Source organism: Hippopotamus amphibius, chromosome 15 (assembly GCF_030028045.1).
Source record: "Hippopotamus amphibius kiboko isolate mHipAmp2 chromosome 15, mHipAmp2.hap2, whole genome shotgun sequence".
Lineage (NCBI taxonomy): Eukaryota > Metazoa > Chordata > Mammalia > Artiodactyla > Hippopotamidae > Hippopotamus > Hippopotamus amphibius.
In genome coordinates, this window is record NC_080200.1 from 9,838,332 (window position 1) to 9,860,385 (window position 22,054).

Here is a 22,054-nt window from a genome sequence, read left to right on the forward strand (position 1 = left end):
GGAAATGCGTGGGCTTCTCATTGCTGTGGTTTCTCTTATTGTGAGCATGGCTCTAGGCATGTGGGCTTCAGCAGTTGTGGTGTGTGGGCTCAGTAGTTATGGCTCGCAGGCTCTAGAGCGCAGGCTCAGTAGTTGTGGCACGTGGGCTTAGTTGCTCCGCGGCATGTGGGATCTTCCTGGCCCAAGGATCAAACACACGTCCCCTGCAGCGGCAGGTGGACTCTTAACCACTGCACCACCAGGGAAGCCCAATAAATATTCTGAATGAAGGAAATATATAGAAATCTATTTGAAGAAAATAAGATTTATATAATGATGTCTTAATTTCTTTAAGTTTGATTTTTTTTTCTGAAAGGGGGAATGTATTTCTCATCCTAGATTTTTTTCTAAAGAGTTGACTGTATTTTACTGACATCAGGTATTTATTATCTCCAACATTCTTGCACCTCTTTCACACTTCAGTCCAGTTTCTATAAAGTAAGGGTGTATTAACAGAGATGAACAAACGAACAAATGAGGGAACAGTTCTCAGCAGATAGAATTTGTCACAGTGAGAAACACTGCGGAAGGTCCTGGGGTGTATGATGTCAGAAATGAATAGTTTGAATCCAAAATATGGACACAGTGCTTCATGCCCATTTACTCATTTCCTTTTTCCAACCATTTTTTCATTTTAAAAGGTGTTTAATCTACATGGAGCCACAACACCTAACAAATGTATCAGAATTCTTCCTCCTGGGCCTCTCAGATGATCCAGAACTGCAGCCTGTGCTCTTCACCCTGTTCCTGTCCATGTACCTGGTCACCATGTTGGGGAACCTGCTCATCATCCTGGCTGTCACCTCTGACCCCCACCTCCACACCCCCATGTACTTCTTCCTCTCCAACCTGTCCTTGGCTGACATCGGTTTCATCTCTACCACAGTCCCCAAGATGATTGTGGACATCCAAACTCACAGCAGAGTCATCTCCTATGCTGGCTGCCTGACTCAGATGTCTATTTTTATCCTTTTTGGATGTATGGATAGTATGCTGCTGACTGTGATGGCCTATGACAGGTTTGTGGCCATCTGTCACCCACTGCACTACAAGGTCATCATGAACCCATGCCTCTGTTGCATCTTCATTTTGGTGTCTTTTTTTGTTAGCCTTTTGGACTCCCAGGTGCACAATTTGATTATGTTACAACTTACCTGCTTCAAGGATGTGGAAATTTCTAATTTCTTCTGCGACCCTTCTCTGCTCCTTAAGATTGCCTGTTCTGACACTCTCACCAATAACATAGTCATGCATTTTGTTGGTGCCATCTCTGGTTTTCTCCCTTTATCAGGAATCTTTATCTCTTACTCTAAAATTTTTTCCTCCATTCTCAGAGTCCCCTCATTAGGTCAGAAGTATAAAGCCTTCTCCACCTGTAGTTCTCATCTGGCAGTTGTTTGCTTATTTTATGGAACAAGCCTAGGGGTTTACCTCAGTTCAGCTGTCTCACAATCTCTCAGGAAGGATGCAGTCGCCTCAGTGATATACACTGTGGTCACCCCCATGCTGAACCCCTTCATCTACAGTCTGAGGAACAGGGACATCAAACGGGCCATGTGGAGGTTCCTCAGCAAAACAATCTAACCGCAGTCCTTGTGCCACCCATTGGAGTGTAGGTTGGAAAATGTGGCAAAGCTAAGCATGTAGACCTGCAAATCCTACCTCTCTCATTGCATCATTTTTGTAGCTCTTATGGCCTTCATACCTATCCTTGCTTAACACCTAAGTATCGCTTAGTTTTATATGCCTTTAATGGGGCAGGGAGAGTATTCTGAATACTCTGAATACTTTGAATATTATTTTATTATGGTGATGCTATATTTTATCATTGGTGGCCCACGCATCCTGGAAAGTTGAACAGCTCCAATTTTACTTATTTGAAATTTACATCTGCTCCACAGCTCTTGTGTATTGTCCACACTAGTTCCTGTTTATCAATTCTGTGTATGCAGTTTATGTGTGAGGATACATATCACCTCTTCTTGGCCTTGGCTTTTATGGACATCACCCAAGAAGCATAAAAATACTGACAACTGGGCATTAACACCAGAGATATTGATTTAATTGGACTTGAGTGTGGCCTCAGTAGTGAGGAGTTTTTAAAGCACTCTGATGGTCCTGTGCGTGGCCAAGGCTGAGAACTACTGATCTAATTCATCACTTTCATTCAAAGGTGACCTGTGTGCCTTGGGTCCTAACTGATCATGGACCAAGATCCTAAGGAGACCACAGCTCAAAGGTGGACAATATGAAGAGCCAACTACAGTACCAGGCAGTTTTCTTTCCCCATTATTGCTGAAAATGATTTGCACATATAGTCTCTCTCTTCACCGTAAACTGGGTGTGTGTGCTCTTTATGAAGCTATTGTCTCTGCTCCAAACTCACACTTCTATATTTTGCTTTGGGGTGGTGCTCTTGAAATCACTGCTCTATTCTCCATCTTGTGATCATCTTATACACATTCAATACTGGTTAGTAAGGTTCTCTTTGCCCTAAATGCTCAACTCTTCCCTTTATACCTCTGAAGCCCTTGGGTTAGTAGCGTCTTCCTTCACTTATAATCGCTATGTTATGCTTTGTTTTTTTGGCATTCAGTCCTTCAATAGCTTTTAACTAACTCCCTGTTAAACTCTCTTCATTAAAATTACTAATTGGTTTATTTTTGTCATGACTGAATCTTGACTGATTCTTTAACATGGGGTATAAAATTGTGTTGTGAGGTACCTGCAAATGGAAGATTGCAAAATATTCATAGGGAAAAAAGTCTTTGTCAAGGTTATGTCTTAGTTTTGGGGATGCACCTGGAAAGTAGGTGATGATATTCTATTCCAATTACTGTGCGGCTTCAATGGTGATTGAGGTACATTGTATCGCCCATGTTTTCACAATAAAGTTACCTTCTTTTACATTGCTTTAGGATTGCAAAGAACCATGTTGTCAGCAAAGAGGTGCTTTTTCCTTTTACGAGAAACAGCCCGATTAGGACTTCACTTGAATATCATGCCTTCCGGTCGTCTGTCACAATAAGTACATCTTAGGGCTCCTGTTGAGTTCTACAAGATGAGTATCCATTGCTTCTTAGATGTGTCACATATCATTTTTTTTAGTAGTAATCTTTGCTGTTTGAAAGCTGTGCAAAACTAGTTTAAGTTTGCATTTCACCATTTAGGAAAATCACCTACCAACTCTATTGATGAGAAACTTTGATGTTGAGGAGAAGAATACACTTGACAGAGGCTAAATTCCTATTAGTTTTTTTTTTAATTAATTAATTTATTTATTATTTTTTTGGGGGTACACGAAGTTCAATCAACTGTTTTTTTTTTCACAGTCTTTTTTTTTGGGGGGGGCGTACACCAGGTTCAATCATCTGTTTTTATACACATATCCCCGTATTCCCTCCCTTCCTTGACTCCCCCACCTCGAGTCCCCCCCACCCTCCCCACCCCAGTCCTCTAAGGCATCTTCCATCCTATTAGTTTTTAGGAAGAGATATTGCCCAATAAAAAATTAGTAAAATTGCTAAGATATTATACTGGCATATCCATTTATGCAAACCTAAGTAATAGCCAAAGAATCTTGGAAAGGGCCAAAGTAATGCTGTGTGTGTGTGTGTGTGTGTGTATGTGGTTTAATTTCCATTTTATGTTGTGTTAAATTTAATACCTCCAAAAATATTATAATAGAGAGTACACACTGAATATTAACCCTAGATGTTCTGCAGCATTCATGAAATGTCTTTCCACAAGGATCACAATTGGTCAAACGAGAGTCAATACGCTCTGTTATGAGTTCAGTAATTTAGATTCCATGTGTAAGGGAAATCACATGTTCCATGTCTTTCACTGTCTAACTTATTTTACTTATCATAATGCCCTCAACTTTCATCCATATTGTATCGAATGGTAGGATTTGCTTCTTTCTTATGACTGAGTATTGTTCCTATGTAGGTACTGAATGTCTATCACCTTTTCTTTATCCCTAATTCCTTGATGGCTATGAGGTTTTTTCCATTTTTTTTTCTCTTGTGGATGATTCTGCCACGAACTTGTCCATGCAGTTATCTCTTTGAGATAGATATGTCCTCTCCTTTGGACACACATCCAGAATTGGGAGTGCCAATTTATCTGGCAGTTCTACTTAACATTTTTTAGGATACTCCATGCTGTTGTCCATAGTGGCTATACATTCCTATCAACAGTGTATGAGGATTCCATTTTGTACACACCCTTGCCAGCGTTTGTTACCTCTGGTTGATAATAGCCAGGCTAACAGGTGTGAGGTGGAGATTTGTCTTCCCGGTGTTGGACCCCAGGTTGGGGTGCCCAATACGTGGTGTGAATCCCTCACCCTCACTCTCCAGGTAGACTATCCAAGCCCATGATACCCCCTCCTCTTCTCTGTCCTCTCCTGAGGGCTCAGTTTCTGACCTAATCACTCTCTCTCCCTTGCCTATCCAATTACGTGCAGATCATTCTTTACAGTTTTGGTAGAAGTGTCTCTCTGACAGTTTCCAGTTTGTTTTCAGTGAGAAATTCTCCACATGTAGTTGTATGTTTTTATTTATTTTTATGGGAGTATTTGCTTTACAATATTGTGTTAGTTTCTTGCTGTACAGCAAAGTGAATCAGTCATGCATATGCATATATGCACTCTTTTTTAGATTTCTTTCCCATTTAGGTCACCACAGAGCATTAAGTAGAGTTTCTAGTGCTACACAGTAGGTTCTCATTAGTTATCTACTTTATACATAGTAGTGTATATATGTCAGTCCCAATCTCCCACTTCATCCCACGTCCACTTCACCCCCTCTTGGTAACCTTAAGTTTGTTTCCTATATCTGTGACTCTAGTTCTGCTTTGCAAATAAGTTAATCTCTACTATTTTTATAGATTCCACATATAAGTGATATTATATGATATTTGTTTTTCCCTTTCTGACTTACTTCACTCTTTATGACCATCTCTAGGTCCATCCACGTCTCTGCCAATGGCACTTGTAGATGTATTTTTTAAATAATTTTTCTTTTAAAAAATATTTATTTATTTATTTATTTATTTATTTATTTATTTATTTATGCTGGGTATTAGTTGTGGCATGCAAACTTTTAGCTATGGCATGCATGTGGGATCTAGTTCCATGACCAGGGATCAAACCTGGGACCCCTGCTTTGGGAGCACAGAGCCTTAACCACTGCACCACTGGGGAAGTCCCTTGTAGGTGTATTTTTTATGTTTTCTGATGTTTTCCTGCAGGGAGCTGAGCTCAGTGTCCTCTTACTCCATCATTTTCACCTACTCCTGAAAATGAAGTTAAATGTAAGTGAGCATCTTGGAATTTATTTGTTACCTAATATTGCAAACTTTGACCTTGAGTGTGTCACAAAACATCTTTCCAACATCCTCATCTGTAGAATAGTGTTAACAAAATTTTTTAATTGAGAGGGTGATTGAGACAAGTTAACCAAAAGTAATTATTAGGACAATGTTTGGACATAGCAATGTATCAGTAAGTGCACACTATTATATACACTATGTTAATCGGCCAGTGCAGTGTTTCAGCTAAAGGGCTCTTCAGGTAGTAAATTTCATTTTAAGCATCAGCCCCTTAAAGTTGTTAGCTTTGTGAACCAGCATTTAAAAAAAAAACTCTCATGATTTCTAACTATTTTAACCACACAGTGTGTAAAGCAGATTACACACTGTGTGGTTAAAAATAGTTAGAAAGATAATATATGCATTATTAGGATTAAAGATTAAAATATAATATATGCACATAGTAAGAGAACACTAAATGTCAATATCATTCTTGTTATCTACTCTGAGGCTGATACACTTCAACTAAATTTATCAAACATCATTAATACTTTATCCTGGATGTCTAACTGACCATTATATTTTTTGCTTACACAAACAACCTTGAGCAGATCGAGATCAGGGACTGAACATCATTTATTTGTACTCTAATGTAGCACAGTGAGGGCAGATTTTAGGCACAGCTCTGCTTTGTATAACATTAAATAAATCAGTCTCTATATTATCAGAAAGACTGAAGACCACTTAACATTTATACATTCATTATTTTCCTTCTTCCCTGGAGCCCTTGCCTTCTACAGACCTGTCTAAGAACCCCTGAGAGCGAAAGAAATGTTTGGTTTGTTTGTTTTTATTATCAGGACCCTCAATGAGACTTATTTTTCTCTAGTGGTCACTGCAAGGCTAAGATTCACAGAATAAAGGTTGGGATTTGAAAAGTTCTACAATAATAAAGGAACAAAAAAGGGAGTATAGTAATTTCTCAATTACACATCAAACACTGAATGTGAAAAGGTTCCTTTGTCCTTCAAAGATAGTCATCATGTGTGGAGAAATTGGGAAAAGCACAAGGAAAATCATTCATTTTACTACATAAACATCAGTATCTATGTTTTTCATGCACTGTATTCTCTACACTCACCTTTGCCAGGGACCCTAATATTTGATCCCATCTACATACCATATGACTTCAGTTTAATATTTTCACTACTGCCCACATATTTCAAAGGTCCCAACAATCAACTTCTCTCTCTCTAATCAACTCTACTTATTTGCTATTTGGTCATACTCATCATAAAAGTGGGAATTGGAGTTGGGAAAAGAACAAAACATATATCACATTTTACAGTACAAACAGAACTGCCTTTAGCTTTCATGTCTCAGGTCCTATAACTCCATCTTTGTCACTGACTCTAGAATTATATTCCTTGAACTTATTATAAAACCATTTCAGTTTAGTGATACATTTTTGCTGTGGACTAATTACTTTAAATGCCCTAACACCTGCTCCTCCCTCTCATATCCACCTGTAAATATCTGCCATGTGCTCTCCCCTAAAACTATGCTCTCTAACTTATCCACACATGGGTGAAAAACATCATTTCCTCCATATCCCATTTGATTTCATTTACATTAAAGTCTTCTCTTTTCTTTGTTTGTTTTTTAGATTTATTTTCAAAGAGCAAAAACACAAGACAATTCATCATTTTTTATTTTAATTTTTTTTTAAATTTTGGGCCATACAGAGCGGCTTAAGGGATCTTAGTTCCCAGACCAGGGATTGAAACCAGGCCTTCGGCAGTGAAAGTGCCCAGTCCTAACCACTGAATAACCTGGGAATTTCCAGGATAATTTAAAGACAAGTCTAAACAGAATTACTCTCTCAAAGTCAGCAGTGATGCAGAAATGTGTTCTCACTTCCAGACACACACCAGCATCTTCTGAGTCTTCTTTGAGTGAAGGAAAGGTGTTTGATATTTATTCATACACATCCTTCTTATCTGCAATATAATCTACAATTTCTTGTGGGAACATTAATTTCTCTGCATCGATATCAGGAATTTCAAATCCAAATTCGTCCTCCATGGCCATGATAATTTCCACTAGGTTCAAACTGCCTAAGTCCAGTTCTTTCATAAAATGGGAATTAACTGAGAGCTCTTCTGGGTCAATCTTGTTACAGAGTTTCAGGAAGTAAAGAATAGGGTCCTTGATTCCCTCTAATGTCAAAGGGGGCATGTAACTATGCCAGCGGCACAGCTGTGGAACTCCACCCGGAACCTGCTGGAGCCTCGTCTGGGCCCCCGTGGGGAAAGGGTGGCACTGAACCAGGTCCAGGGTGTGGAGCCTGGGCAGAGGAATGGAGGCCGCGGGCAGTCAGAGAACACAGATGAAAAGAACATAAGGGGCCATAGCTACATGGCTAGATCCAGTATGGCCAATCATTTTTTTCATATCACTTAATGAAAAACAAATCTGTGTTCCTTAGGAGAGACCTCTCTGTCAGGAAGGTTGCATGGATAGGATTTAGGTGGTTACATCACACCACTATCCACATACATCCCACTTTATCCACTACAAAAAAACAGGTAAACCAAAGCCACATTTCATTAAAGTCTTCAAGAGCTAGACCACAAAGAAACCTAAAGAAAATATATTCTGGAGTGAATGGATTCCACTCTAGTTAGTAGAAGTCAGAAACATGGGGAACATTTGTGAAATTTGTCCATGGAATGGCTGCAGATTTTCCTGATGTTGTTGGAGGGGGTCTCCTCGTGCATCAAAAGACCAGGGGTTCTACTTGAGTCTGCTCAACCAGAGCAGGAGAGTAGGGTCTGCAGAAGTACCCAGTGGAGGGGAAGTTCTACGCATATACTAGTTTGTATCCAGGGAATTTTTTCGAGATCCTGGTAATGTGATGAATTTGGGAATATGCTGGAAAGCAGATGGAGAGTAGCTGAGTCCTGAATTGCATGTGCACAAAGTTCTTACAGGGGATGAAGCCTGTGTGGTGGGTGGTATCTGAGATGCTCCCAGTGACTTCAACTCCTGGCTTTCATGCCTTGCCTTGTATGTTGACTATGAGATGTACATAGTGACTCAATCACACAGTAAGAATGTGGAATAAGTGTGGTGAAGCCACATCAAGGATGAGTGAAAAAAAAAAATCTGGCTTTCTTCTTGCTACCTCTCTCTTTCAATCCTGGTTAATAGAACCTAAGTACCATGTTGTTCACTGCTCCATCAGGGGCCCATACATCAAGGATCTTTGGAAAATCTCTGGATAATATCCTGGGTACATGTGAATCCCACCAACATCACCGTGAGTGAGCTTGAAAGTGATACTCTGATCATCAAGTTTTCAGATGCCTGCAGCCCTGACCAACATCCTAATTGCAACCTTCTAGGAGGCCCTCTGAAATATTTCAGCAAAATATAAGTTAACAAATGATAAGTAAAAAAATTAAGATTTTCCTAAAATAGCAATGTAATTCCATTAGATAAAAACTTAGAAGTCTAAACTATTTCCAGTTAGGGGAAAAAAAAACAACCCTGTAAATCTCCATGATATAAAATGCCATCCAAAGAACTAAGGCAATGAAAATAAGAAATTATCCTTAGAGACAAATATTAATTGAGAAAATGGAAAGTGAAGCACATTCTTGGTGTGGAACACCTAATGCTGCATAGAATTCGTGATTAATAAAATGGATTTACAAATGTAAAGTCACCCATTGAGTGTTTAAATTGAGAAAAGTCTGAATTTCATGTTAAAATCCTGCAAGTTGAAAGTTAGAAGCAAGAGTACAGATGAACATCCTCCTGAAGTGAAGAAAGACCCAGACCCTTCCCAGGACATTCACTTTTCCCTTCGTCCTGTTCCATTAATATTAGCAAGTCCCCAGAGATTGGGACATTCTGGGCCAATTGGCTAATTATGAGCTTTGGGTGTTGAGTGCTAAGGTCATACCATTGTAAATAATTGGCCATGTGCCTCCAGCTCTTTATTTTACCAGTTCTAATATTGTGCCTCCGTCCTTTGTAGGAACCTGCATCAGAAGGTCCCAAACTGAGCCTGTCTTCCTTCCAGTCCTGAGGATGGGTCCTGAGAATTCATCACACACCAGGCAGGAGAGGGGCAGTGAATCTGTGCTCCTTGGTCATGTTCCAGGAGAGATGCATCCCAGCCCAGTAAGTTTTGAGGGAGACAGTGATTTAAGAGGGACTGTTGGGAGCATTATTTCCTCTGCAAAAGGAACAAACCTGATACTTGGTATAGAATGATGAGAGGGCCCCAATATCCATGGTTGTTTGGAATAGAGCCCTTTGAAGTGTATGTTCTTGTTTCTGGTTGAGGTGTGAGAACTCTCATTCAGAGTTCTGCTTCCACCCTCACTGGTTTTGGCTGGCATCCCTCCCACCGTAGCAGCAAATGGGTCTCTGTAATCTTCCCCCTAAATACTTCAAATCATTATAAAAGTGGTGGTAAGGTCCAGGATGAGGAGGATGACATGAACCATAACATCATGTGAGTTACTGAAGGCTTCCTAAGTGTCAGGCTCTGAGGTATGTGTTTTATGGTTCTTGTTTGATTTCATCTGCATAATCTCTCCCAAACTTTAAGTAGATACATTATAATTATTTTAATAAGAGGAAAGAAGCATGGAATTTTATGTAATATGTACCAGCTGATGAGTTGGAAAGTGTTAAAGGCAAGTTTGAAGTCAGTCATTCTGGGCAGACTCACTCTAGACGCAGGGCATCTGGGCAGTCCCCCCCACCCCAAACAGTCATGTCACCTCCCTGTCAGTCCTGGCAGAGACTCCCTGCTCACTGTGCTCTTCTCCTTGGAGTTTTCTGGAGGACACTGTGGAGGGAAGTAGGTAGCATTTGTTGCATCAACTACAGGAAGAATGTCTGCGGTCACAGGTGAGACCATAGAAATAATTGGCACCTGATATTTCAGGGTAGATCTCTCTGCTGACCCTGTTCCTGGATTTATCTTCACTTGTGCATTTCCTCCTCTGTGCTTATGATCAGCTGACTCACTCAGACTCTGATATGGCCCAGTTCCTATGTGTGCTTGCCCCCAAAGTCCACAGCTGTCAGAACCAAACCTTTTACATTTGTGGGAATACTCATTGTCTACTCAGATTTTCCACAGACACAGGGTCTACCTAGCTGATCACGGGTATTTAATCTGCAGCTTGTACAGCTGATGGAAAGATTTTTGATTCTCTTCCTTAGTACCCCCATCCCTAGGGTTCAACTTTTGTTTTTATCCCCACCTCTCCATGTAGTTTGCCCACAGGAGTCTGGTCCTGAGGTTGCCTTGGAGCTCTTGGGTTTGTCCCAGTGAGGACAGTGTGCAGAGGTGTTAATACTGCTTGGATCATGGGAGCCCCAGCAGTGCCAAATGGTCAGGGAAGCCAGAAGCCATGGGCGCGAGAGGTATGGCCCTACTGAGGGCCCTTTCTGGCACCCAGTGTTATGCGTGTGAGGGCCAGCCACAGCCAGGGTTTTTCTGGTGCCCGACAGCAGGCACATGAAGGTCAGACCTGAGTGGCCTTTATTCTTTTCTCTTTTTATTGTCCTTCAGCCAACATGTGGGGCTAGCCCTGATGGGGCTTTTTCTATTACTCAGTGACTGAGGCACGAGAGCCTGCCCTGAGAGGGCTTCCTTTATTGTTCATCAGCAGCCACTGGAGAGTGGGGAGAGAGAGGCTATGATAGCAGCTTCTTCACCTGTGTGTGACTCAGCAGTGATGCCCTGCTTCCATGGCAGTCTGGTCTTCCTCTGCAGGCATTCCCTGCTGTGGATTTCGTCCCTCCCATCCCCTCAGTTCATCTTCCCACAGCCAACAGCAGTTCTCACCCTGGGCCTTTTCTCCCACCCCCATGCTCCAGCTCCCAGCACCCTTGCAGACCTGTGAACACACATCTCACTCCGGAGCGTGTAGGGCTGTGTTACAGACAATGTGTGTATTTCTCACTCTGACCCACCTACCACAGATCAGCCACTTCACCCTCTTCTGACAGCCCCAAATGCATCCCTTCTATCCCAATTGATTTCCCCATCAGAGAGGGGTTTTCCCCATCAGATAGGGGGTGTCCCTGAATTTGAATTTGGGAATCTCTCCTCTGCTTCAGGTCCCCCACACTGGGGTGCAGGTCCTGTCATGGTTCCTCTCCTCCTCCTTCTCCCTTCATGTTTTTTTTTTTTCCATCCTACCCAGTTATGCAGGGATCTTTATAGTCTTTTCCAGTGTCCAAGATCTTCTGCTAGTGTTCAGCCAGTTTTCTGTGAGAACTGTTGCATCTATGAATGTATTCCTGATGCATCCAGGGAGAGAAATGAACTCCACATCCTTCTACTCAGCTGCCATCATAATTCCTCTGTATTAATTCTAAAGATGTAGGCTGTATTTCACTAAGATCATGGATGAATTACCTCTAATATTCTTGTTCCCCTTCATTTTTCAGTTCAGTTTTATAAACTAAGAGTGCATTAGAATTAGGTGAATAACACAGAATACAATGAGGAAAGAGTTGTAAGTAGACAGAATTTGTCACACTGTGAAATATTGCTGAAGGAATTGGGTTGTATAATTTTAGAAATTAATTGCTGGAATCCAAAATATGGACAGAGTGCTGCATGCCTATCTACTTTTTTCTTTTTTTTTTTTCTCTAGCCCTCTTTTCTTTTTCCAAAGGTATCCAAGCTACACAGAACTGGAAATATAACAAGTGTCTCAGAATTCTTCCTCATTGGCCTCTCAGATGATGCAGAACTGCAGCCTGTGCTCTTCACCCTGTTCCTGTCCATGTACCTGGTCACCATGTTGGGGAACCTGCTCATCATCCTGGCTGTCACCTCTGACCCCCATCTCCACACCCCCATGTACTTCTTCCTCTCCAACCTGTCCTTAGTTGACTTTGGTTTCATCTCCACCACTGTCCCCAAGATGATTGTGGACATCCAAACTCACAGCAGAGTCATCTCCTATGCTGGCTGCCTGACACAGATGTCTGTTTTTATTCTTTTTGGGGGCATGGATTGTACACTTCTGACTGCAATGGCCTATGATCGGTTTGTAGCCATCTGTCACCCACTGCACTACCAGGTCATCAAGAACTCACACTTCTGTTGCTTCCTAGTTTTTGTGTCATTTTTTGTTAGTCTTTTGGAGTCCCAGCTGCACAATTTGATTGTGTTACAACTTACCTGCTTCAGGGATGTGGAAATTTCTAATTTCTTCTGTGACCCTTCTCAGCTCCTCAAGCTTGCCTGTTCTGACACCTTCACCAATAACACAGTCAAGTATTTTGTTGGTGCTATCTTTGGTTTTCTCCCTTTCTCGGGGATCATTTTCTCATACTATAAAATTATTTCCTCCATTCTCAGAGTCCCCTCATCAGGTGGGAGGTATAAAGCCTTCTCTACCTGTAGCTCTCACCTAGCAGTTGTTTGCTTATTTTATGGAACAAGGCTTGGTGTGTACCTCAGCTCAGCTGTCTCACAATCTCCCAGGAAGGATGCAGTGGCCTCAGTGGTGTACACTGTGGTCACCCCCATGCTGAACCCCTTCATCTACAGTCTGAGGAACAGAGACATCAAAAGAGCCATGTGGAGGTTCCTCAGCAAAATGTTCTAGTCTTAGTACCTGTGTCATCCATTTGGAGTGTAGGTTGCAAAATGTAGCAAAATTAACATCTAGACCTGAAAATTCTACTTCTCTCATCACATCATTTTTTTGTAACTCTTATGGCTTCACTTCTCTCCTGCTTAATATCTTAAATATTGCTTCTCTTTTATGTCTTTAATGTGACTAGGTGAGATTTCTAGGATCCTTCATGCATAATAACCTTTCCTTGACTGAATCTTATTATATCCGCAGAGTTGCTATAGTTTATCTTTGGTAGCCTGTGCATCCTCAAAAGATGGATATTTCCCTTTTAATATATTGAAAATGTACAAGTTTTCCACAACTCTTTTGTATTTTCCATAGTGAATTCTATTTTTTAAATCTGTGTAATGTAGGTTGTGTGTGACAATGCATGTCACTGCTTCTCAATCTTGTATTTTATTGAAATCATTTGGGAAGTTTAAAATATTGACCACTGGGTCTCACCACCAGATATGCTGATTTAACTGGGCTTGGATGTGGTCTGAGCTTGAGGATTTTTAAAAGCACTCAGGTGGTTCTAGTGTGTGGCCAAGGTTGAGAACTACTGATGCAAGTCTGATCTTTCCTTCAAAGGTGACCTGTACACCTTGCGTACTAACTGCTCATGGACAAATGCCAAGGATTCTGAAGATGTCCTCACAATACTGACCTCATTTCAGACACCAGCTACAAGTCCAGGGGCTCCCAGGGCCATCCTCACTTCAGGCCAGTTTGCTACAAATTTGGAGACTGCCTCATGTTCAGTAATTCTCTAGAATGATTCAAACTGATTCAAAGTTCAATAATACACTAGAATAACTGATAGAACTCAGGACAGCACTCTACTTATTATAGTTTTATCATAGCAAAAGGATACAAATCAGAACCAGCCAAAGGGAGATATACATACAGCACACATCACCTTAAGAGAAAACTTAGAGTTAGAATTTTAAATTACTTAGAACTTAACATTTCAATAAAATTAGAAATAGAATTGGGATTGATATACAAAATAGCAAAAGACATAAATCTCCAAGGTGTAATATCCAAAACCCCAAATCAGGACTCTAGAAAGAAAAATAAGAAGTTTTCAGAGACATAAATATTACCTAAGAAAATAGAAATACTATCAGAATCTTAGTATGGAAGACCTAAATCTCTCTAAATTACATGACTAATTCAGTGGATTTGCAGATATCAAAGTCACATATTGTTTTCTCTAACTGAAAAAAACAGTCTCAATTTTATGATGAGATAAACAACTTGGAAATCAGAGGAGAAGCAAAGAAGTCAGCCTGAGAAGAAGATGGGCCTAGATCTTTCCTAATACATTCAGTTTTCTCCTTTTCCTCCTCCATTAAATGAGCAAATCCTCAGAGATGGAGAGACCATGGACCAATTTGGCTAATGATCTGTTATGTGCATTGGGGTCTCAAGGCTGCACCACTGTAAATAATCAGCTTGTGCTTCCCAGCCCTTCAGTTACAAAGCTCCAGCGCAATGGGTTCCCTACCTGTGTGTCTCAGCATCCCGGAGTTTTTGTCTGCACCAAGAGGCCCATGCCCGAGTCTGTCTTCCTGTCAGTCCTGAGGACAAAGCAGCCTTCATCCAACACCAGGAAGGGGAGAGGCAGTGTATTTGCATTCCTCAGTCCTGCTCCAGCAGAGACACAGTCCAGCCCGGTGAGTGCCAAGTGCAGTGGGAAACACTGGATGCAGGGGGGATTGGGGGAGCCTTGTTTTCTCATCATCGAAAAAGTGGGACAGTTAGGATAGCCAGTGGGATGGCACCAAAATGCAAAGATTCAGCTCAGAGGCTTATGAAGGTTGTGTTGTTTGTACTGGTGGAAATCCTAAAGTCTTATTTAAATTTTTTTTTTTCCCTCCCACACTGGTTCTATCTTCCTTGGGCATCTTTTCTACCTGATCAGGGACTACATCCCTCTAAACTGACCCCTAAATGCTCCAAATGATTGTGAAGTTATTGATGATGAAAATGGTGACAGTAACCACAGTATCACAAAATATTACCTAAGGATTCCAAGTGCCAAGTTCTGAACTATGTTTACTATGTAACTTGTTTCCTATTATCTGCATTATCACCCCCAATGGAAAGCAACATGCATTCTAATTATTTTAGTTAGGATAAGAACACATTATTTTAATGTAATTTTGATCAGGCCTTGATGTATAAGGAGGGTAAAGTCAGATTTGAATGTGGAAAGCAAGATTCCATTCACAGGGCACCTAGACAGCATCCTCTCCTGCCAACACAACTTGCACTCAGGGAATTGAACTTAGGAAAAAATGAAAACCCTCTATAAGGAAGAAATGACTTGAAAACCTCTTAATCTGACATAAGAAGGGTAACTTTGGGTGAGACACCTTTATTTGCTCCCAAATTTCCCAACTGTTCATTGGAGGGTTGGATTTTATGAGAAATCAACCCTTCACAAATGTTTAGGATTAGCGACATCTTAAAGAAATTTTACCTAGATGATACAAACAAAAACAGGAAAAAAGCAAACCCTCTTCCTGTTAATCCCAGTCTGGGACCCCATGCTGGCTGTGCTCCTCCCTTTGGGGGTTCATGGTACATCACAGTGGTGAGGACAGGTGACACCTGCTACATCAACTACAAGAAGCAAGTCTGAGTTGAAGGCGGGGATCCCAGAAGGAATCAGCTCATGGCAATTCAAGGCAGGTCTCTCTCTTGCCCCTGCTCTTAGATTTTGCTTCCCTGTCCACTTCCCCATTGATCCTTGTAACTTATACCCACTTGATCTCTAAGGGGATATAAAAGTGTAGAGTCAGGGTGTTGGGCTCTATTCTTAGGCAGGAAACAAGAAATGGATTAAAGTTGTGTTTTAGGAAGTATGGAGGAGGCTTCTGAAACTCTGCTTAAACTCTCTGAAGTATAGGGAAACAGAGTGCATACGTTCAGTGCATGGGCCTCAGAGACCCACAGTTTAATTTTGGATCTTATCTGCTCTACTTATTTTCTGAATGGCACTGAGCAAGTTCCTAATATCTTTGAGCCTCAATGCAGTTCTGTAAATGGATATCCAGTTCATATAACTGAGTTGAGTAAGAATTAAACAAAATGGGCAGGAAGCGTGTGACAAGTGTATGATGACTTCATTATAGTAAAGCTGAAGTATACTTTAGGTACCGTTAACATCATCTTCATCTTCTTCTTCATCTTCATCAGGTTTAACTACCAATTACTCAACTACAATATCCTGTTAGCTGAGGTTCGGTTTTCCTTAGATCCTGAGAACATTTTATCTTTGTCTTTATGCTAGTAGATTCTAAATGCCTGGAGGAAAGCAACTGAGTCTCATACATATCTGAATCCTCAGAGCCTCTAACCACTTGGCACAAAATAGGCTACAAGAACAAAACTATCTGTTAGATATTGAATAGACACCTCCTTGATTCACAGAAATGGAGTGTAGGTTATATGGCTTGCGCATGCTGTGCACTTTCCTGCCTGACTTTCCGTCCTTCCAGTGATGTCTTGCAGGACTAAAGATGAAACGGTGCTTGTGTGCCTCTGTATCACTTTCTGTAGGAGCTATCATTGCCCCTTTAATAGAATCTACAATATTCACTTATTTTTAAAAAGACTGGATCATAAAAATTAAAAAGAGAGAATAGTTCCATCATTCTACAAAGCCCCATCCAGTTCTGGCAATCACAGATAGTCTTCATTTTTCTATTTTCCCTTTGTCCAGAATGTGATATAAGTGGAGTCATGTTGTCTGTAAACTTTGGAATTTGCCTTAGTTATGCCAATGCATGTGTTTGGCATTCATAAAACTGGCACTTATAAATGGTGAATTTGTATTAAAACATGATAACCCTAATTTTTAAAACTAGCTATGACATAATTTAATCTTTGCTTCAGAATGGAGATTGTCTTGTAGGGGAGATGGTGATGAAAAGAAAGTCTAGGGAAGTCACCTGAGGTACAGGCAATATTCTACTTAGTATTGATTTTGTTTATAGGGTTAGTTCAGACTTTGAAAACTCAGCAAGCTGTACACTTACCATATAAGCACTTTATTTTGTCAATAACAATAAAAAGGAAAAAAACCCTTAAAATTAAAAAAGAGGGAGAAAGGAAATTTAATCTTATTGGGTGGATTGAGAAACATTTTAAGATTTCTACTCATTCTGTGAACGGATTCCCTGAGACATGATAGACTTTTAAATTTCCCTTATGTAGTAGAATATAAGATCATTAAACCAATATTAGAATTGTATTGCATCAATAAACTGACTAATCCAATAATGATTTAAATTCTGATTTAAAAACCATGACTGAATATTTATTAAGTGCTGACCTCTCTTAGATTCCACTACTGGCGATCACGGTGGGCTATACCAAAACATGGCATAATTGAAGTTGTTTGAGAAGCAGCTGATGCAAGAAGGAACTCTGACCTTGGTCAGTCTCCCAGAGGAGGAGGAAATAAATCTTCATACAAATGTGCACTCTCTGCATCTAAAGGAAGGTGGACATCCTTATCATCAGAGACAGGAAATTGAGAGCCTAGAAGCCCATATAAACAAAACTCATTATTTCTTTAATTTATTCCCCCAAACCCAAGCTATTTACATTTTTCACTAATGAAGCACTCAAACCTTAAGTTTCTTTGTCCTGTCAATTCCTTACAAATTATTGTTTCTTTGTCTAAGAGGTATAAAATCTCCTTGTTATGGCCACTTTTTGGTTCCCATTTCTATGAGACCTCCTGTTGCAGGAATTAAAATTTGTTTCTCTTTGTCCTGTTAACCTATCTTGTGTCAATTTTGTTATTATTTCAGCCACAAGAACTCAAGAGAGGTAGAAGGGGAAATTTCCCTTCCTCGACACCCCATGTCCTACAAATGGATGTTGTTGGTCCTACTTCAACGTAAGGGATTCCAGAATAGAGAGGTGGAGAGATTTACACTCATTCCACATTTAATGAGTGAAAGATGTAGGATTCAGACATAGGTCTCCTGATTCCAATCCCAGGGCTCTGCCCCACCAGAGTGGAATGATTCTTTTCTATTGAAATCTTTACTCCCAGACAAGCAAATGCAATTAGAACCATGGATTCCTTCTACTGGGATTTGGTGAGTTCATCTGTGAATTAGCAGAATGGACCAAGTGGTTTCCAGGGGCCTAGTTACATGAACATTATGGATTATAGGTTTTCTTATGAATAGTAATGTATTTTCTAGACCATTTTGTAAATCTGAGTTACGGAAATATCATTCTCTAGGCAAAACAGAAATTTTCATGTGGTTCTATCATGAAAAGTCTTGCTAGCCAGATTTCATGGATATTTCTAATTTTATACCTTGACAATGGAAGCATGCACTTACTTTTGCCTGATATTTCTGTCAGAAAAAATAAGTCTAGGTAATTAATAGTAAAGTTGCACATGTATCAGTTGTTCAAACTGAAACAATACTTTTGTAGGCATATATATTTTGGAAATACTCACTTGTGTAGTATGGACGGTGGCATGAGAATTTCTTATCTGTGTCACAGTGAGAAGTTGATAAATAAATGAAGTTTAACTCTCAGGTAATACTATGCATTATTTTATGTGTTGAAGTAGATATACATACTTCATACAGAGTAAAATACTGTGGTAAATGAGAAATTATCTACTACATGACCACTTAACTGTTGTTAAATATGTATATTTTAATATGGGTAGTGGGTAATAATGGTATTAATAATAGACAACATGAGAGCAAAATTAATTAATTGCCTAGCAACTGTACATTACCCTGGCAATATGTTAGTATTCCAAAAGAACTTATGGGTAGAGATACTGATTTAATTGGTTCTAGGTTGTGGAGGGTCCATAGTTAAATTTCAAAAGATCAAAAGGTAATTATAATGATCAGCTAGAATTGACAACTACTGTTGAAGTACTTTATTTTAACTTAATATCTTACAGCCACCGATTAGGTCAGTTAAATTAACATACCCATTTTATTTTATTTTTTTCAATATTTATTGGAATATAATAGCTTTACACTGTTGTGCCAGTTTCTGCTGTACAACAAAGCAAATCAGCTGTATTTATATATATATGTGTGTGTGTGTGTATATGTATATCCCCATATCCCCTCCCTCCTAAGCCTCCCTCCCGAGCATTCCTCCCACCCTCCCTATCCCACCCCTCTAGTCATCAGCAATCATCGAGATGATCTCCCTGCATTAAGCAGTTGCTTCCCAGTAGCTATCTATTTTACATTTGGTAGTATATAAATGTCAATTCTAATCTTTCACTTTGTCCCAGCTTCCCCTTCCCCATCTCCCTATGTTCTCAAGTTTGTTCTCTACAGCTGCATCTTTATTCTTCCTCTGCCACTGAGTTCATTAATATCATTTTTTTTAGATCTCATATATATGAGTTAGCATATGGTATTTGTTTTTCTCTTTCTGGCTTACCCTGCTCTGTATGACAGACTCTGGGTCCATCCACCTCACTACAAGTAATTCAGTTTCATTACTTTCTATTGCTGGGTAATATTCCATTGTATATATGTGTCACATCCTCTTTATCCATTCATCTGTTGATGGACATTTAGGTTGCTTCTAAACATATGTATTTTAGAGATGAACGCACTATCCAGGTGTTTGTAATATTAGTCTTTGTTGCTTTTTTTTTTCCCTTTTGATTTTTCCAATATTATATCATGTTTTTACCTGTCAGGAGAAATGAAGACCTGGATTACCCTAGAAAGTTCAATGTAGGAGAAATGTGATTTCTCAATATAGAAGAATTATTTGAAAAGCTCTAAAGCTAGCATAAGAAGACAAACATAAGTTTCAAAACCTGGCTTTGCTCCTAAATTTCTCAACTGTTCATTAGAAGGTTGGTTTTGATGAGAAATCAATGTTTCACAAATGTAGCCACTACACACAAAAGCAGCAAAAAGCAAACTCAACCTCAGACCTTCCTCTGAGAATGTATAGCACTGATAGATAAAACTCTGCAAAAATGAAAAAGTCAAGTATTTATGAAAAGTTAATTACTACTTATTCACCTATGCATCACATATGAATGCTATCTTTAGGATCAGGGATGCTGTATGATTTTGTGCTTCTAACAAAAACACATTTATCAAAATATGAAGTCCACCAACACCAAATATTTATATTTCAGTTATATGTGAGAAGACTTTGACCACACAACCCATGCATTTCAATGAGCCCTTATCTCCATGGAAGATGGATAACATAAAACCAAACAAACATGAAAAACCTTTAACGATAATTGGTATGAATAAAATACCTAGGAATAAACCTGTCTAAGGAGGTAAAAGACCTGTATGCAGAAAACTATAAGACACTGATGAAAGAAATCAAAGACGATACAAACGGATGGAGAGACATAACATGCTCCTGGATTGGAAGAATCAACATTGTGAAAATGACTATCCTACACAAAGCAATTTACAGATTCAATGCAATCCCTGTCAAATTACCAACGGCATTTTTCACAGAACTAGAACACGAAATCTTACGATTTGTATGGAAAAGCAAAAGACCCTGACTAGCCAAAGCAATATTGAGAAGGAAAGATGGAGTTGGTGGAATTAGGCTTCCTGACTTCAAACTATACTACAAGGCCACAGTGATCAAGACAGTATGGTACTGGCACAAAAATTGAAAGGAAGATTAATGGAATAGAATAGAGAACCCAGAGGTAAACTGAAGCACATATGGGCACCTTATCTTTGATAAAGGAGGCAAGAATATACAATGGAAAAAAGACAGCCTCTTCAATAAGTCGTGCTGGGAAAATTGGACAGCAACACGTAAAAGAGTGAAATTAAAACACTTCCTAACACCATACACAAAAATAAACTCATAATGGATTAAAGACCTACATGTAAGGCCAGACACTATAAAACTCCTAGAGGAAAACATAGGCAGAACACTATGACATACATCAAAGCAAGATCCTTTTGGCCCACTCTTAGAATAATGGAAATAAGATCAAGAATAAACAAATGGGATCTAATGAAACTTAAAAGCTCTTGCACAGTGAAAGAAACCCTAAACAAGACTAAAAGACAACCCTCAGAATGGGAGAAAATACTTGCCAATGAAGCAACCAACAAAGGATTAACCTCCAAAATATACAAGCAGCTCATGAAGCTTAATACCAGAAAAGCAAATAACCCAATCCACAAATGGGCAGAAGACCTAAATAGACATTTCTCCAAAGAAGACATACAGATGGCCAACAAACACATGAAAAATGCTCAACATCACTAATCATTAGAGAAATGAAAGTCATAGCCAAAATGAGGTATCACCTCACACCACTCAGAATGGCCATCATCAAAAAATCTAGAAACAATAAATGCTGGAGAGGGTGTGAAGAAAAGGGAACTCTCCTGCACTGTTGGTGGGAATGTAAGTTGGTACAGCCACTATGGAAAACAATATGGACATTCCTTAAAAAGCTAAAAATAGAACCACCATATGATCCAGTAATCCCACTCCTGAGCATATACCCAGAGAAAACCATAATCCAAAAAGAAACATGTACCATAATGTTTATTGCAGCACTATTTACAATAGCCAGGACATGGAAACAACCTAAATGCCCATTAACAGATGAATGGATAAAGAAGATGTGGCACATATATACAATGGAATATTACTCAGCCACAAAAAGGAATGAGATGGAGCTATATGTAATGAGGTGGATAGACCTAGAGATTGTCATACAGAGTGAAGTAAGCCAGAAAGAGAAAAACACATACTGTATGCTAACTCATATATATGGAATCTAAAAAGATGGTACTGTTGAACCCAGTGACAAGGCAAGAATAAGGATGCAGATGCAGACAATGGACTGGAGGACACGGGGTTGGGGGGGCGGCGACAGGAAGCTGGGGCAAAGTGAGAGAGTAGCAGAGACATATATACACTACCAACTGTAAAATAGATAGCTAGTGGAAAGTTGCTGTATAACAAAGGGAGATCAACTCAATGATGGGTGA

The 22,054-nt window shown here is 39.7% G+C and overlaps 2 protein-coding genes and 1 pseudogene across 2 annotated transcripts; 2 read left to right on the forward strand and 1 right to left on the reverse strand.

Moving 5' to 3' along the window:
* Positions 1–651: 651 nt before the first annotated feature.
* On the forward strand, positions 652–1,623 carry LOC130836834 (olfactory receptor 18-like). Its single transcript, XM_057709430.1, has one exon. The coding sequence runs from the start codon at positions 694–696 to the stop codon at positions 1,621–1,623; it is 930 nt and encodes a 309-aa protein (XP_057565413.1). The 5' UTR covers positions 652–693.
* Positions 1,624–7,332: 5,709 nt separating this feature from the next.
* Positions 7,333–7,767, reverse strand: LOC130837444 (acyl carrier protein, mitochondrial-like; annotated as a pseudogene).
* A 4,278-nt stretch (positions 7,768–12,045) lies between these two features.
* Positions 12,046–13,010, forward strand: LOC130836913 (olfactory receptor 18-like). Its single transcript, XM_057709569.1, has one exon. The coding sequence runs from the start codon at positions 12,180–12,182 to the stop codon at positions 13,008–13,010; it is 831 nt and encodes a 276-aa protein (XP_057565552.1). The 5' UTR covers positions 12,046–12,179.
* Positions 13,011–22,054: the final 9,044 nt, after the last annotated feature.

Excerpts from the sequence above, each read along its gene's own strand:
- LOC130836913 (XM_057709569.1), top strand. The coding sequence starts at position 12,180 with ATGTACCTGGTCACCATGTTGGGGAACCTGCTCATCATCCTGGCTGTC.
- LOC130836834 (XM_057709430.1), top strand. The coding sequence starts at position 694 with ATGGAGCCACAACACCTAACAAATGTATCAGAATTCTTCCTCCTGGGC.